Below are 17,210 nucleotides of genomic sequence, written 5' to 3' on the forward strand. Positions count from 1 at the left end.
GAGATAAATAGAATAACTCTAATAAGGGTTGCAATTTCTGAATTGTTAAAATCGATGTTTTCACTAAACATCATTTGCTCTCTGCCAGTTTTATTTTTAATAACTCAAAATTTAATTGTTTGCAAAGAAGTGAAAGTTTGCTTTCATTGATGCTGAGATATAAATGATTTTGTTGTCTTCAGACCGAATCTTAGTTTGGATGTATTTTCTATTCAACGTTTTTGAGCAGAAATGTCAGAAAATGCGTCTGTGCATTGTGGTGATGTTTTAAATGTTCATAGATTCTATAGGTGAAATATAGGACAACAATATAAAGATGCACACTTTACGGGTTAAGCAAAAAAAAAACTTTTGTTAAAACCCCAAAAAGAACTATTACATTTTACACACCTATATCTACATGCTTTTTATAATGTTAAAAATAACACTTCTACTACAGTGCTATACAAAGAACTGTTTTTCATTAAAACTGATGCTTTTAATTACGTATTTCATGTATCGTTATCTTGTTTATCAATAAGCCTATATAACTATTGCATTCACTAGCTTGCACCAAGCACGACAATGCAATTTTTTGCCCAAATTCACTTCTACTACATTAAATGAGCCATTAAAACAAACTCTTTATTATGTTCCAGTGCCAAGCTATCTTAAGAAAAGAAAGAAAAAAAGATGTCGTTTATGCAGAATATCGTGGTTGCAGCCAATTGTCTTGACTTTCAAAGCCAATATATTTCCCTTGTTGTTCAAGCCAAGGAAAGGTAATTTTCTTATGTATGGATATAAGACAAGGTGGTTTTAATAGTGTAATCCATTCTTGATCTAGCTAGTCATTCTTCCATTCTTGCTAGCTACCGCTGCAACCCGGATCTCAGTCTGTCTCAAGGCCTCAAATCTTGCCTAGATTGTTCAAGGTCAAGGGTATTAAATGGAGAAATCAAATTCATCACAAGAACTGTACACAAAAACTCTTACAATTATTAAGGACAATTTGAGACGCGCCTTCGTGCGCGCTGCCCTGAACTTTTCTTTGAATGGTTGAGTCTAAATGAAAAGAACCCGGTATCCTGTGCAGATATATAAATCATAACCTTCTCCACTTTTGGCTTGAACTACTTAGCCAATTGTTTCTGGGCATCACGTGGTAACAGATTGGTCCCTGGTTTGAGCATTGAAGATAAAGTAAATTTAATTTAAAAAAGACATTTTTCTGATGAACAGGGCCAAAGGTCCGTAAAGTGATCCGTCTAGATCAGGTTTTTGGGCTAGATAATTTAGGGTGCTAATAAAAAAATTTAGCGCGTTTCATTAAAAGAAATATCAAGAAGACTAATCAGCTTTTACAAACAAGTCTGGTGCTAAGCATTCCCTTCCCCTGTTTCTCCCTGTTTCTCTCCCCTGTTCTTGTCTCTGTTTTCTTGTTTTTCAAACCAGTAGATCTTATTCGGTATTCAAACAGTTCGTGGTAACGAACTGTAGTAAGGAGCGACCCGGCTCAATAGTAACCAAAACTCTAAAAAATGGAATTTTGATACCAATAGCTACATCAAAAGAATCGCATTTTAATGCTGGTTTTAAATATATAAGTTTCATCAAGTTTAGTCTTACCCATCAAAAGTTACGAGCCTGAGAAAATTTGCGTTATTTTAGAAAATAGGGGGAAACGCCCCCTAAAAGTCATAGAATCTTAACGAAAATCACACCATCAGATTCAGCGTATCAGAGAACCCTACTGTAGAAGTTTCGAGCTCCTATCTACAAAAATGTGGAATTTTGCATTTTTTGCCAGAAGGCAGATCCCGGATGCGTGTTTATTTGTTTTTTTGTTTTTTTTTTCCCAGGGGTGATCGTATCGACCCAGTTGTCCTAGAATGTTGCAAGAGGGCTCATTCTAACGGAAATGAAAATTTCTAGTGCCCTTTTTAAGTGACCAAAAAAATTGGAGGGCACCTAGGCCCCCTCCCACGCTAATTATTTTCCCAAAGTCAACGGCTCAAAATTCTGAGATGGCCATTTTATTCAGCGTAGTTGAAAAACCTTATAACTATGTCTTTGGGGACGACTTACTCCAACACAGTCCCCGTGTGAGGGGCAACAAGTTACAAACTTTGACCTGTGCTTACATATAGTAATGGTTATTGGGAAGTATACAGGCGTTTTCAGGAGGATTTTTTGGTTTGGGGGAGGGGTTGAGAAGAGGGGGATATGCTGGGGGAACTTTCCTTCGAGAATTTGTAATGGGAGAAGAAAATTTCCATGAAGGGAGAGCAGGATTTACTAGCATTATTTAAAAAAAACAATTAAAAAATAAAAGTGAAAAAGCTTTTTCAGCTGGAAGTAAGGAACAGCAATAAAACTTAAAACAAACAGAAATTATTACCCATATGAGGGGCTCACCTCCTTCTAATACCTCGCTCTTTATGCTAAAGTATTTCCAGTAATTTCAACTACTTATTCTACGGCTTTTGTGATTCAGGGTGTCATTCTTAATGAATTGGGATAAAATTTAAGCTTTAGTGTAAAGAGCGAGGTACTGACGATGGGGCGAATCCCCTCATATATGTAATAAAAACATGAGAATACAAAAATTCTTTACGTAAGCTAATTTATAAGTTACGTAAATCTTTTACCAATAAAAAGATTCGAAAAAAATTAAAAGTTCTAGTTGCCTTTTTGATTAACCAAAAATCGGGGGGCAACTAGGCTTCTTCCCCCGCTCTTTTTTTCTCAAAATCATTCGATCAAAATTATGAGAAAGCCATTGAGCCAAAAAAAAAATATGCAAATTTCGTTTTGATTATTCCTCTGCGGAGAGCCAAAATCAAAACATGCATTGATTCAAAAACGTTCAGAAATTGAATAAAAAAAACAAGTTTTTTTAACTGAAAGTAAGGAGCGACATTAAAACTTAAAACGCACAGAAATTACTTCGTATATGAAAGAGGCTGCTTCCCCATCAACGCCCCGCTCTTTACGCTAAAGTTTTTTACTGTTTTAAAAAGAAGAATTGAGAGAAAGAGTCAAACTTTAGCGTAAAGAGCGGGGCGTTGATGAGGAAGCAGCCTTTTTCATATACGAAGTAATTTCTGTGCGTTTTAAGTTTTAATGTCGCTCCTTACTTTCAGTTAAAAAAAACTTGTTTTTTTTATTCAATCAAGCAAAGAAGCTATAAGTTTCTTATATAAACGTTTCCGTGATTCTAATATTGAACTTTTGTTCTGATCAGACTCCATTTCTAGGAGCATGGGCTACTGTATTTCCCCATATTGGATGTGTTCGTCTCTTAATAGGTTGCAAACTAACTCTGCAACCCGAACACCGCCGCAACCCGGATTACAAACACGCTCTCTGTATGCAGGTCGTCAAAAAGGTGTAACAGCAATATCTTAGAAACATTTTGGTGCGTGAAGTTGAAATTAACAGGGTTCGTTGTGAAGAATATTGCACTAACCAAAATAAATATTTGCATCCTAATGTTACTGCTTCTACTCATACTACTGCTGCTGTTATAACTACTGACACTAAGGATTAGGCAACTAAAAATACTTTTAGAGCTAATAAACTATTCTAGATATTCTAGATGATACTGCCAAGACTATTACTACTGTGCAGTCTAACGGCATTAAGGTAAATCTTTTAAGGGAATACTGAACTATCGATCCATTATGTGCAATATTGCAAGCTACCACCGCAATCAACATGCAAGTAAGACCTTGAATATATATGTGCCTGATTATAAACATGAAAAAGCCTACGGATTTTTCTTCCTTGTCGTAGCAAGAGACAAACCCCAAAAAATCATTCAGCCTCTTAGGTCCAGAATATGCAATGGTATGTTCTTGTAATGATTGTCTCTTAATATAATTACGCAGGAGACCGGGGCTTGATTCCCTGTTTGGAAGAAATTTTAATATAAAGAATTTAAAACAATATCTTTTAAATTCAAATTTAAAAAGCCACAGACTTAAATTCCCTTTCACTTGAGTTTAATCTTTACTATAACTATATTTATCTTATTTTTCATTAAGTCTCCCATGGGACGATGATAAGCGTACCCGCTTGTGATACGGGTGATTCGACGATTCCTGATAGAAAAATAAAGTTTTTCGCATAAAATCATTTATGTTTTCAAAATTAGTTTTATTGTTACAAACAGACACTAAATGTGGCAATTTACTTTAAAATGAGCCATTTACTAGCTCTTATGATGTTCCAGCGCCATGCTCTCTGTGGAAAAGAAAAAAACGAAGAAATATGCCCTCGATGCTGATTAACATGGTTGTAGCTACTTTTTTGATTTTCCAACCAATGAATTTTAACTTTTATTCAAGCCAAGGGACAGTTAGTTGCCTATAAAGGGGTATTAGACGAGGCAGTTCCAATAGTATAGTTATTTTTTGATCAGACTCTAGTTTTAGGAGTTTTAGGCTTTTTTCTATGTGACGTAGTCGTCTCTTACTAGGTTGCAAGCTACCGCTGAAACCTGAATCAAACATTTCAGTTACTATTGGCTCGAGTTCGTTCTTTACTATAATTGGATTACCTTGTCAATTGATTATTTCAGTTAAAATGTGTTCAGTTAAATGGGATATTTTTTTTCAAAGATTAAACATTTGTCTATTTAAAACCTAATAAAAATAATATGAGCAATTAAACATAAATTTCATTAATAACTAATACATGATATCCTCTTGATTGACCAAACTTATTATGAAATATTATATACTATGTTTTAGGTATATCCGATGATCTGATGAATCCGATTATTCCTCATGGTATAATATCATAAGCTACTGCAGTGCGATAGATTAACGGAGATCTTGGTAAAAATAATTCAACTTTCAAACTATTTTCTTTTTAATTACAAAAGGCAATACATAAAGTAATTTACTTTAAAATGAGCCATTAAACAACTCTCTACGATGTTCTAGTGCCAATCTAGCTGTGGAAAAGAAAAAACAAGAGAAAAAAGATGCTGTGTATGAAGATTATCATGGTTGTTGCCACTTTTCTTGAATTTTAGGCCAACATATTTCCCTTGTTGTTCAAGCCAAGGGAAGATAAATTTCCTTATTGGGATGTCCGACAAGACCGTTCTAATAGTGTGCTTGTTTTTTTCATCTGATTCTAGTTTTAGGAGCTATGAACTATTTCATCTTTTACTATGTGACCTGATCCTTTCTTACTGTGTTTCTAGCTACCGCTGCAAACCAGAGCATAGGCGAACATTAGGAAAAAAATTAATTTCTTTTCTGGAAAATTTTGATGGCTTATGCTCAATTGGCAGATGAGATGAGGAAAGATGGGAATATAAATCAAAATAATTCAATTTTAAAGCTTTTTTTTTATTTTAATTACAAAAGGCACTAGATGTATCAATTTACTTTAAAATGAGCAATTAAACAACTCTTTACGATGCTCCAGTGCCAATATAAATGTGGAAAAGAAAAAAAAAGGAGAAAAACCATGCTGTATATGAAGATTATAGTGGTTGTAGCCACTTTCCCTGAATTTCAAACCAATATATTTTTCATGTTGTTCAAGCCAAGGGACGAAAAGTTTCCGATATAGGGTTTCAGACAATGTGGTTCTAATAGTGTACTTGGTAGCACAAAAGTGCGCTTGGTTCTATTAGGGTAATGGACTATTTATTTTTTAATATGGGGTGCGATCGTCTCTTATTAGTTTGTTAGCTACAGCTGCAACCCGGAAAATTTTGAAAATATACTTGTTTTAGTTACTTCCTAGCAAAAATAATGAAGATAGCCGCAGGGCTTAGTTCTCTTTTCTATAATCCTCATTATTCAAGCCAAGGTGCTGTAAGTTTCTTGCATAAGGGTGCTTCAATATATATAGTTTGTGCTTCAATTCTAACCCTATTTTTTGGAGTTCTTGGGTATTATATTTCTTATTATTGGACCTGATCATCTCTTGCTTCGGTGCTAGCTACCATTGCAACCCAGATACTAGGTTATAATCTACCACTAAAACCTTGTTCATTTAAGTATAACGCAAACTATTTTAAAAATAAGTCCTTAAAAATCAAATTAGCACAGTAAAGAGATTGTTGGGATTCTACTCAGAAGGTCCCAGGCTCAGTTCCTGCCGGAGGCAATTTTTATACATTTGATAATTTAAAGTATAAGAAAACTGATATTAAAACTTGTACATGAGATCCTCTTGACTGGCACTATGGATGATCGATCCTTGACCGATGTAACTCTTAAATAGAATGACAGAAAACAATTTTTCGAAGAAAATTTAAAACATGAAAATGCTTATGGCTTTTTCTTATCTGTTAAAATAAGAGACAAACCTCAGAGAATCAGGTGGCTTATAATTAATCCATCCTTGTTTTTATTTTGATTTTTACCAATTGTCAATTTAATTTGTTTGGGCCGTTTTGCTTCGGGTTACCTTTTGCCATTATGAAATACATGTAGCCGGACGTTTTTAAGCTGAGGTTTGGTAGACATTGATGATCTTATCAAGCCTAATCATCATCGTTATTATTTCATCATCTGTTACAGTAAGAGACAAGTAATAGACAATGATCTGTTACAGTAAAAAAGTAATCATCATCTGTTACAGTAATAGACAAGCCTTAGAGTTGTTTTTAACGAAGGTTTATCGCAAAGGTTATAATCGCTAAGGTTATTATGTAAACTGCAAAATATTTATGACACAGGAGCAATAATTTTTATTGCTTATTTCAAACTAGGAAACTACCTGAAAATTTTAAAATTAGTTTTGTTTTTTGTTAGGTTCTTGCTACTTGACGAGTGACTTTAACATGTAATGTCATTTTATAGTAAGAATTACAAAAAATATGACAGAAGATATAGTTGCAATTGTTATTGATAATGGGTCAGGTATTTGTAAAGCAGGATTTTCAGGAGATGATGCCCCAAAAACATTGTTTCCTGCTGTGGTTGGACGTCCAAAACATACGGGAGTAATGATTAATGCTGGTAGCCAGGATACTTATGTAGGTGATGACGCTCAAGCAAAAAGGGGAATTTTGAGACTTAAGTATCCTGTTGAGCATGGGATTGTCACAGATTGGGACGATATGGAAAAGATCTGGCACCATACCTTCTACAATGAACTTCGAGTTGCCCCAGAAGAACACCCAATTTTACTCACAGAAGCGCCTCTTAACCCAAAAGCCAACAGAGAAAAAATGACTCAAATCATGTTCGAAACTTTTAATACCCCTGCTATGTATGTTGCCATCCAAGCCGTCCTTTCCCTCTATGCATCTGGAAGAACCACTGGTATCGTTCTTGACTCTGGTGATGGTGTCACCCACACCGTACCCATTTACGAAGGCTATGCCCTCCAACATGCCATTTTGAGATTGGATCTTGCTGGTCGAGATTTGACCGATTATTTGATGAGAATTTTAACTGAACGAGGATATTCCTTTACTACCACTGCCGAAAGAGAAATCGTTCGTGATATCAAAGAACAACTTTGCTATGTTGCTCTGGACTTCGAAGAGGAGATAGCATCTGCCACTAACTCAGCATCTCTTGAACAGAACTATAAGCTACCTGATGGTCAGGTCATCACTATAGGCAATGAGAGATTCAGATGCCCAGAAGCCTTATTCCAGCCATCTTTTCTTGGTAGGGAATCTTACGGCATTCACGAAACTACATACAAGAGTATTATGAAATGCGACGTCGACATCAGAAAGGATCTCTATGCCAGCATCGTTTTGTCTGGTGGCTCTACCATGTACCCTAGCATTGCTGAAAGAATGCAAAAGGAAATTACTGCGCTTGCACCATCCACCATGAAGATCAAAGTTATTGCCCCGCCTGAGCGTAAATACTCAGTATGGATTGGTGGTTCTATCTTAGCTTCACTCTCAACATTCCAAGAGATGTGGATTTCTAAGCAGGAATACGACGAGTCCGGACCATCCATTGTTCACAGAAAATGTTTCTAACTTGCTTATGCCGAAAAGCGAACAAACCACAAAATGTGACCTTTGTAAAATAAATTCCGTTGAAAGATGATATCACCATCATCTTACGTTTAACTTGGCTTTGATAGGAGAATAATACTGAGTCAGATATTGGTTATCATTTCTTAATAAGCAAGGACTGAAAGTTTTTCTTGTTTCCTATTTTTTCAAAACTTTTTTTTTATTTTTGGTTATGTGACTAAATGAAGGATCGATCACAAATTGTTTGTTGTCAAGATGTACATAAAGGACCAATATTAGTCAATTAAATTAAAAGACGATCTTTGAGGCTCGTCTTTTACCATTCCAGAAAGAAAGAAATCCTGTTTGTAATAAATTTATGGTCAAATTACATTAGTGATCGATATATCCAGTTTGCAACAGTAGCTGTCAACCGAGTAAGATCTTGATTTCAGCGGTAGCCAGAAACCAAGTAATATCCAGGTTGCAGCAGTAGCTAGAAACCTCCTAGTAAAAAAAAACAACTGGATTCTTATAAAAACAGAAGTACACTATTAGAACCGCCCTGTCCAATACCCCTATTTAGGAAAAGAACTTTCCCTTGGCTTGAATAGCAAGGAACAAATATTGGTTTGAAAATCAAGAAAAGGAGCTGCAACTACGGTATGGCACTGGAAAATCATAGAGAGCTCTATAATGGCTTATTTGAAAGGAAATCGATGTAATGAATATATTTCCTAATTTAATAAGTATATTTTCATAACAAAATCGTTTTTTCACGATAAACTACATTTTTAGCCACCTAGATCCAGAATATGCAACCCTAAAAAATCATTAGGTCCAAAATCATTAGGTCCAAAAAATCATTAGGCCTCGTCCAGAATATGTAATGGTCTGTTCTTGTAATGATTTTCTCTTAATATAATTAGGCAGGAAACCGAGGCTTGACTTCCTGTTTGGAAGAAATTTGAATATCTATCTATCTATATGTATAAAAATAAGTTGTTTGTATGTTATGTCTGTTACATTATGTCTTTTACGCCAGAAATATGACGTCTGAAAAATAAAGAAGGAAAAGAAAACAAACTAAAATGTAAAGACTAGGAATTGCATAAATATTTCGAAATATTTTGACAATAGATTAAAGTAATTCGAAAACCTTAAAACAGATAATTAAAATGTTGAGGTTTATTATAAATTGTTGAGCTTTAGCAAGCTTAGCACGTACAGAAGAATTTTTAGTATAGATCTTAAAATGACAGAAGAAACAGCCGAGGAAGCTGCTCAAATAGTTAATCAAAGAGAAATTTAAGTATAAATCCTACAATGGCAGAAGAAACAGCCGAGGAATCTGCTCAAAGGGTTAATGCCAAAAGACTTGCAGCTAAAGAACGCAAAACCGCGCAATTAGAGTTAAATCCACCTGGACAGCGACAGTCAAAACGTATCAAAACTCAAAATGATGTCGATGATGATTGGGTTTGGGATTTTGACTTGGATAAGGTCATCAATGTCTACCAGATTTTAGTTTCAAAAAAAGGTTTGGTGATATGTATTTCATGGTGACGCTGAAAAATGAAGAAGAAAAAGAAAACTGAAAAAAAGGTAAAAAACTAAAAATAAACTAAATGAAAAAACTAAAAAAAAACAAGCGCATATGTCGTTACGCGCCATATTAGTTACGCGCCATTGTAGTTGTGTCCCTGTGTACCACCTATGAATATAGATAGATTTATATATGTGTTTTGAACTACGTAAAACTTGCGAATATACAACATTCTTGGCTTTCCCATTGTCTGTGCATATACAAAGCCTTATGTACTAATAATGACGTCATATGCAAACGCTCTTTTTACAAACAAACAAACATGCATACACACAACTCGTTTTTATATAGATAGATAGATAGATACAATACAAATTAACTGCGTAAAACTTGCGAATATACAACATTCTTCGCTGTCCAATTGTCGCTGCATATAAATAGGTTGTCAGGTTTACTGACCCTTGAACATCCAACGTACAATTGTTCATGGAAAAAACAATCAGTATTAAGATCTATACCACATTTTTCTAATGATTGACCATGAGCTTTGTTGATGGTGATTGCAAATACTAATCGAATTTGGAATTGCAATCTTTTAAATTGAAAAGGCAGATCCGTTGGAATCATGTGAATGCAAGGAATAAGAACAGGCTCAGCCTCAAAAGGCCCTGTCAAGATTGTAGCCTCTATTACGTTTTCCATTGTTTTTTTTTTTACGGCAAGTCGCGTGCCATTGCAAAGCTTTGGTGGGTTGATATTTCTTAACAGTATTATTGGTTCGCCTATTTTTAGTTGTAACACGTGTGGTGGAAACCCTGAAAGATCCACGGAATTTAAAAATTCAGATGGATAATTAACCGCCTCATTTGGTTCCAAAACTGTGTCGACTGACTTGTAAAGGACTGCCTGGTCTCGAATCTTGGTCAAAACAATATTGTTGATTTCGTGGACGTCCTTATTTTTGGGTGCAAGAATCACTCTTTCACTTAGCCATTTATTGTTTTTATAATTGTTTAGAATCTTCGGAAATACTTTTTCAATCAATTCATTTTTGGACGTCACTAAATTACAGAATTCAGCAGGTAGTTGTATACGTCCTGAAATTGAGTCTACTGGGAGCTTTCCGTTTCCAATTGCCAGCAATTGATCTGAAAATGTTTGACCAGAGTCATCGTTTTGCAATCGCACACGCATATTTGTAGTTAATTTTAATGTTTTTACGTGTGCCCATAAATTAGAATTTTTCAGGCAAGCATTCATTTCGTCTACAGGGGTTGATCTAGGTTTTTTAGGTAATGTTTGCCTGAAATCTCTCGCAAGCAATATTAATGTGCTGCCAAAGGGTTTCGAATTCCCTCACAAATCTTTCAAACATTAATCCAGAGCCTTGAGCGATTTTTTATGTGCCATTGTGCACTCGTCCCAAATAATAAGTTTTCACTGCTGCAATACTTTACCCATCCCAGATGATTTGGAAATATTGCACGTGGGAGTTTCTGTAGAATGCAAATTCAGAGGCAATTTCAAAGCGGAATGAGCAGTTCTTCTACCAGGCAGCAACGTTGCGACTATTCCAGACGACACAATTACCAACGCTATATCATTTTTTGATCGAATTGATGCCAGAATCAGTTTTATCACAAACGTTTTACCAGTACCTCCTGGCGCATCCAAAAAGAAAATTTCTCCAACGTTGTTATCGACACAATGCATTTTCGTATCATAAATGTCTTTTTGTTCCGACATTAACTTTGAAATGTTATTTTCTACATACGACAATAGGTCACTCGTACTGTAACTTTGTTCACGATCCAATTCTACACATGTCGAAACAGCAGTGGTACGATTAGGTGAAGGCATTCCCCAATCATGAAGAGGTTTGTTTGCCAAACATACGCATAAATCTTCTATAATAACTAAAGTGTGGTTATAAATTTCTTATGTAAAATTAAAAGTCATATCTGACATCTCTAACCGTTTTCGATGGAGTATTTCTTCGGACATTTTTGATTTATATTTTTCCCATAACTCTGTAGGAGCTGATGGAGAGCAAGTTGTTAGTATGATGCCAAACAATGCATGAATTTGACTTGGAGTTGACGTTTCGCACACGTCATTTATGCAGTTGTCCCAGTGTTGGTCATTCTCCAATAAATTCAGAGCTTGGCATGCACTACGGTAAGTGTCATGTATAGTACCGTTTACAGTTCTCAAATACTCAAAGGACGTCGGACCGGGTGCATTCACCAAAAGCAGGCGTAGAAATGTTGAAGGGGGTGAACGGTGTAGAGTCTTCCTATCGTGGTATCTTTGAAGATGGTAGGTTGGTAGTCGACTGACTTACCCTGTTTTCGACGTTCAAATACTTTATTTTCAGTGTTCCACGTGTAATACGAAGGCACTTCAGTATACAGCAGTTTTTTTGCAAACGAATCATTTTTGCATAGCGAAAAGAAAGCAGTTAACTTTGTATCCGGTGGATTCTGGGCTCTTTGTTGCACGTTGGATTCCGAAAAATAAACACGTTGACCATTCTGTAAATGTACCTCTAAGTGAAGAGCAGCTGGATTAAATTCATGTATCGGAAATGAAAGAATTCGCCAAACAGCTTCATTACTGCTTATGTATCTTCCAGCCTGATATTGTACAATTTCGTCGATATCTTTGATTTCGGACTGCAAGCCAAAAACTGCCATGTCACTGCCTTTGTTGACGTATTTACATATGTGTTTGATTGCCTTTACGGAGTTACACTATTCAACGCTTACGTGTGCATTAAATGTTTTTGATAATAATGGGGAATATGGAACAACCCACTGGTTATCTACTTCGATAGTGGTACCGTTACGCTTCTTTATTATTGCTGTTTTACCACCATCTTCAGTAGATCTTTTTCTATATTGTGGGTAACCATCATTGCCAGTAATTGTGTTGGATACTAAAAGTCGTGGATATTACTTCGTGCACCTTCCTTTGGCCATACATGGTGAATTTTCGTTCAGTGCACCGCAAGGTCCATGTATTATATTTTTTACAACAATACCATATATCTCCGACCATAACGTTTGCCACTTCGTCGATAGTTGGAGCATTGTATCTACGCACATGTTGGCCAGGAGGCAATTTGTCAGCGGAAATAACAATTTTAAGCGTATCAGTAGGCATCAAATCGATGGCTGAACAGACGCACTAAATTATTATTTTCGTGGAAAAGATGTTGCAATTGGGAAACGATTGTCCTTTCAACGTTGGGAGAAATTTCGCAACGTGTATTCAATTCAGAATTTCTATCACTGATGAAGGACAATTGTAAAAATTTATGATTCTCGCCTGAGAATGGTAGAAGGGACCCTGCTCTATGTAAAATTTGCCCTTTTACTTTGAAAGTAGGCATTGATAAAAAAAAAAACGCTTAGATTCTGACGTAGTTCCAGTAAGCAAAGTCTTCAATGGCTCTGGGGCAATCGGCGGTTCATAGACATGACATTACGGCCCGTGTCTTCCCACAAAAGTTGAAATCACTGATAAACTACATAGTAAAACTTGAAGTGTTTGGGTCAGTGCAATGCTGGATGTACTCAGTGGAATGGCAAAAACGAGGTTTGCCACACGCACATATACTAATCTGGCTACATAATAAAATTACTTCTAACGAAATTGATGATGTGATTTCCGCTGAAATACCTGATGAAAATTTCGATAAGGGGTTATATGATATTGTTGTAAAAAATATGATACATGGACCTTGCGGTGCACAGAACGAAAATTCACCATGCATGGCCAAAGGAAGGTGCACGAAGCAATATCCTCGACTTTTAGTATCCAACACAATTACTGGCAATGATGGTTACCCACAATATAGAAGAAGATCTACTGAAGATGGCGGTAAAACAGCAATAATAAAGAAGCGTAACGGTACCACCATCAAAGTAGATAACCAGTGGGTTGTTCCATATTCCCCATTATTATCAAAAACATTTAATGCACACATAAGCGTTGAATACTGTATGAGTAAAACGTTCGATACGGTGGACAGCTCAGGGCTTATTTAAGGTCTTGACTCAATTGGGGTGAAGGGTTTAAGCCTTGAGTGGTTTTCATCATATCTACACGATCTAGATGAAATAGTACAGAAGGGATCATTTTTATCTTCAAAAAAGAATCAATCCTGGGTCAAGAATCAATCCTGAGACCTCTCCTTTTCATAATTTTGTTGATCCAGTGAAGCATTACCTGTCGGAGGTTGGTGTCATCCTGTTTGCAGATGGCGCTTTGATCTTTCTAGCTGCGCCTTCGCTTGATGTTTTGTATAATAAAATTCATAATGCCGTCTCTGAATTTCTAACTTTTTCTCAACAAACTTTGTTAACCCTAAACTTTTTTAAAACATTTTCATGATATTCTCTAGAATTTCGTCAAGTGTTCGAAATGATCAAATCATGGTTCGAGAAAATGTGATAAAAAGAGTAACAAGAACGAAATATTTGGGGTTTTTAATTGATGAAAACCTGTCATGGAAAAACCATTCAAATGCGACAGCTGAAAAATTAAGCACAGATCTTGGGGGGATGCGAAGAATTAAAAATATAGTCTCCAAAAAGGCTCTGAAAATGATTTATTTTTCTATATTTTGTCCATATATTAGCTACGGATGCTCTATATGGGTAAGTAATTTTGTTTGCATATTTGCATAAAGTAATTTGCATATTAATTAATTGCAATTTATTGGAAGATTTTGAGAAAAAAGGAGCGAAGGAGGAGGCCTAGTTGCCCTCCAAGTTTTTGACTACTTAAAAAAGCAACTAGAACTTTTAATTTTTTACAAACATTTTCATTGGTAAAAAATATACGTAACTTACGAATTGACTTACATAACGAACTTCTATATTCGTATGTTTTTATTGCGTATATGAGGGGGTTCAACCTTCGTCGCTCTTTAGCACTACAGCTTAGATTTTGTCCCAATTCCTTAAGAATAACCTTTGAATCACAAAGGCCGTAGAATAAATAGTATAAATTACTAAAAATACTTAGCGTAAAGAGTGAGGTATAACGAGGGGGTAAACCCCTCATATGTATAATAATTTTGTTCGTGTTAAATTTTAATGCTGCTCCTTACTTTCAGTACAAAAATTTTTTTCATATTTATTTTTTCATTGTTTTTTTCAAATAATGCTAGAAAATCCTTCGCCCCTTCATGGGGAAATTCTCTTCCCCATGAGAAGTTTCTCCATGGAAATATCCTCCCACGTAACCCCCCCTCAACTCTCCCCCCCCTAAACCAAAAAAATCCCCTTGAAAACGTCTGTACACTTCCTAGTAACCATTACTATATGTAAACACAGGTCAAAGTTTGCAACTTGCAGCCCCTCCCACGGGGACTGTGGGGGAGTAAGTCATCCCCATAGACATAGTTATTAGGTTTTTCGTCTATGGTGAATAAAATGGCTATCTCAGAATTTTGATCTGCTGACTTTTGGGGAAAAATGAGCGTGGGAGGGCTTTGGAAAAATGAGCTTGAAACTTCTACAATAAGGTTCTCTGATACGCTGAATCTGATGGTGTTATTTTCGTTAACATGGTATGACTTTTAGGGGGTGTTTCCCCCTATTTTCTAAAATGAGGGAAATTTTCTCAGGCTCGTAACTTTTGATGGGTATAACTGATCTTGATGAAACCTATATATTTTACAGCATTAAAATGCGATTCTTTTGATGTAACTATTGGCATCAAAATTCTATTTTTTAGAGTTTCGGTTACTATTGATCTGGGTCGCTCCTTACTACAGTTCGTTACCGCGAACTGTTTGATATGTGTTGAACAGTCTTGGAAAGAACAAGTAAAGTCAAACTAAATATTTGGTATATAATGATTTTTAATTGTTGAAAACTCATCTGCTCAGGAATTTATTCCGTTGTAATTCTTAATTTCATTTTCATTACTGTAATAACTGGAAGAGAAAATATATGTAATATTATTCATGCAAAATTGACGCATTAAGCCTTAGACTTTTATAGTCAAACAGTTCGCGGTAACGAACTGTAGTAAGGAGCGACCCGGCTCAATAGTAACCAACACTGTAAAAAATTGAATTTTGATATCAATAGCTACATCAAAAGTATTACATTTTAATGCTGATTTTAAATATATAAGTTTCATCAAGTTTAGTCTTACCCATCAAAAGTTACGAGCCTGAGAAAATTTGCCTTATTTAGGAAAATAGGGGGAAACACCCCCTAAAAGTCGTAAGATCTTAACGAAAATGACACCATCAGATTCAGCGTATCAGAGAACCCTACTGTAGAAGTTTCAAGCTCCTATCTACAAAAATGTGGAATTTGTATTTTTTGCCAGAAGACTAATCACGGGTGCGTGTTTATTTGTTTGTTTGTTTTTTTTTGTTTTTTTTTTTTCCCAGGGGTCATCATATCGACCAAGTGGTCCTAGAATGTCACAAGAGGGCTCATTCTAACGGAAATGAAAAGTTCTAGTGACGTTTTTAAGTGACCAAAAAAGTTGGAGGGCATCTAGACCCCCTCCCACGCTCATTTTTTCCCAACGTCAACGGATCAAAATTTTGAGACAGCCATTTTGTTCAGCATAGTCGAAAACCATAATAACCATGTCTTTGGGGATTACTTACCCCCCCACAATCCCTGGGGGAAGGGCTGCAAGTTACAAACTTTGACCAGTGTTTACATATAGTAATGGTTATTAGGAAGTGTACAGACGTTTTCAGGGGGATTTTATTTTGTTTGGGGGTGGGGCTGAGGAGAGGGGGCTATGTTGGAGGATCTTTCCTTGGAGGAATCTGTCAAGGGGGAAGAAACATTCAATGACAAGGGCGCATTATTTTCTAGGATTACTATAAGAAAACATTGAAAAATAAACATGAAAACGTTTATTCAAATGAAAGGAAGAAGTAGCATTGAAACTTAAAACGAACAGAGATTATTACGCATATGAGGGGTTCTAAAAATACTTTAGCATAAAGAGCGAGGTATTTAGGAGGAGATAAATACCTTGCTCTTTATGCTAAAGTATTTTTAGTAATTTCAACTATTTATTCTACGGCCTTTCTGATTCAGGGGTCATTCTTAAAGAATTGGGACAAAACTTACGATTTAGTGTAAAGAGCGAGGTATTAACGAGGGTACAAACCCCCTCGTATACATAATAAAAATATAAGGTTATGAAAGTTTGTTACGTAAGTTAACTCTTAAGTTACGTATATTTTTTACTAATAAAAATGTTCGTTAAAAATTAAAAGTTCTAGTTGCCTTTTTAAGTAACCGAAAAATTGGAGGGCAACTAGGCCTCCTTCTCCACCCCTTATTTCTCAAAATCGTCTGATCAAAACTAAGAGAAAGCCATTTAGCCAAAAAAAGAATTAATATACAAATTTCATTTTAATAATTTATGTGCGGAGAGCCAAAACCAAACATGCATTAATTCAAAAACGTTCAGAAATTAAATAAGAAAAAACTAATTTTTTTAGCTGAAAGTGAGGAGCGACATTAAAACTTAAAACGAACAGAAATTACTCTGTATATGAAATGAGTTGTCCCCTCCGCAATCCCTCGCTCTTTACGCTAAAGTTTGACTCTTTGCCACAATTCTACTTTTTTAAACAATTAAAAGCTTTAGTGTAAAGAGCGAGGGATTGCGGAGGGGACAACTCATTTTATATACGGAGTAATTTCTGTTCGTTTTAAGTTTTAATGTCGC

General features: G+C 35.6%; 1 protein-coding gene across 1 annotated transcript; it reads left to right on the forward strand.

Moving 5' to 3' along the window:
- The first annotated feature begins 6,827 nt into the window (after positions 1 to 6,827).
- LOC136041487 (actin, cytoplasmic 1-like) lies at positions 6,828 to 11,959 on the forward strand. Its single transcript, XM_065726183.1, has one exon. The coding sequence runs from the start codon at positions 6,830 to 6,832 to the stop codon at positions 7,955 to 7,957; it is 1,128 nt and encodes a 375-aa protein (XP_065582255.1). The 5' UTR covers positions 6,828 to 6,829; the 3' UTR covers positions 7,958 to 11,959.
- Positions 11,960 to 17,210: the final 5,251 nt, after the last annotated feature.

This window comes from Artemia franciscana, unplaced genomic scaffold (assembly GCF_032884065.1).
Source record: "Artemia franciscana unplaced genomic scaffold, ASM3288406v1 PGA_scaffold_23, whole genome shotgun sequence".
NCBI lineage: Eukaryota > Metazoa > Arthropoda > Branchiopoda > Anostraca > Artemiidae > Artemia > Artemia franciscana.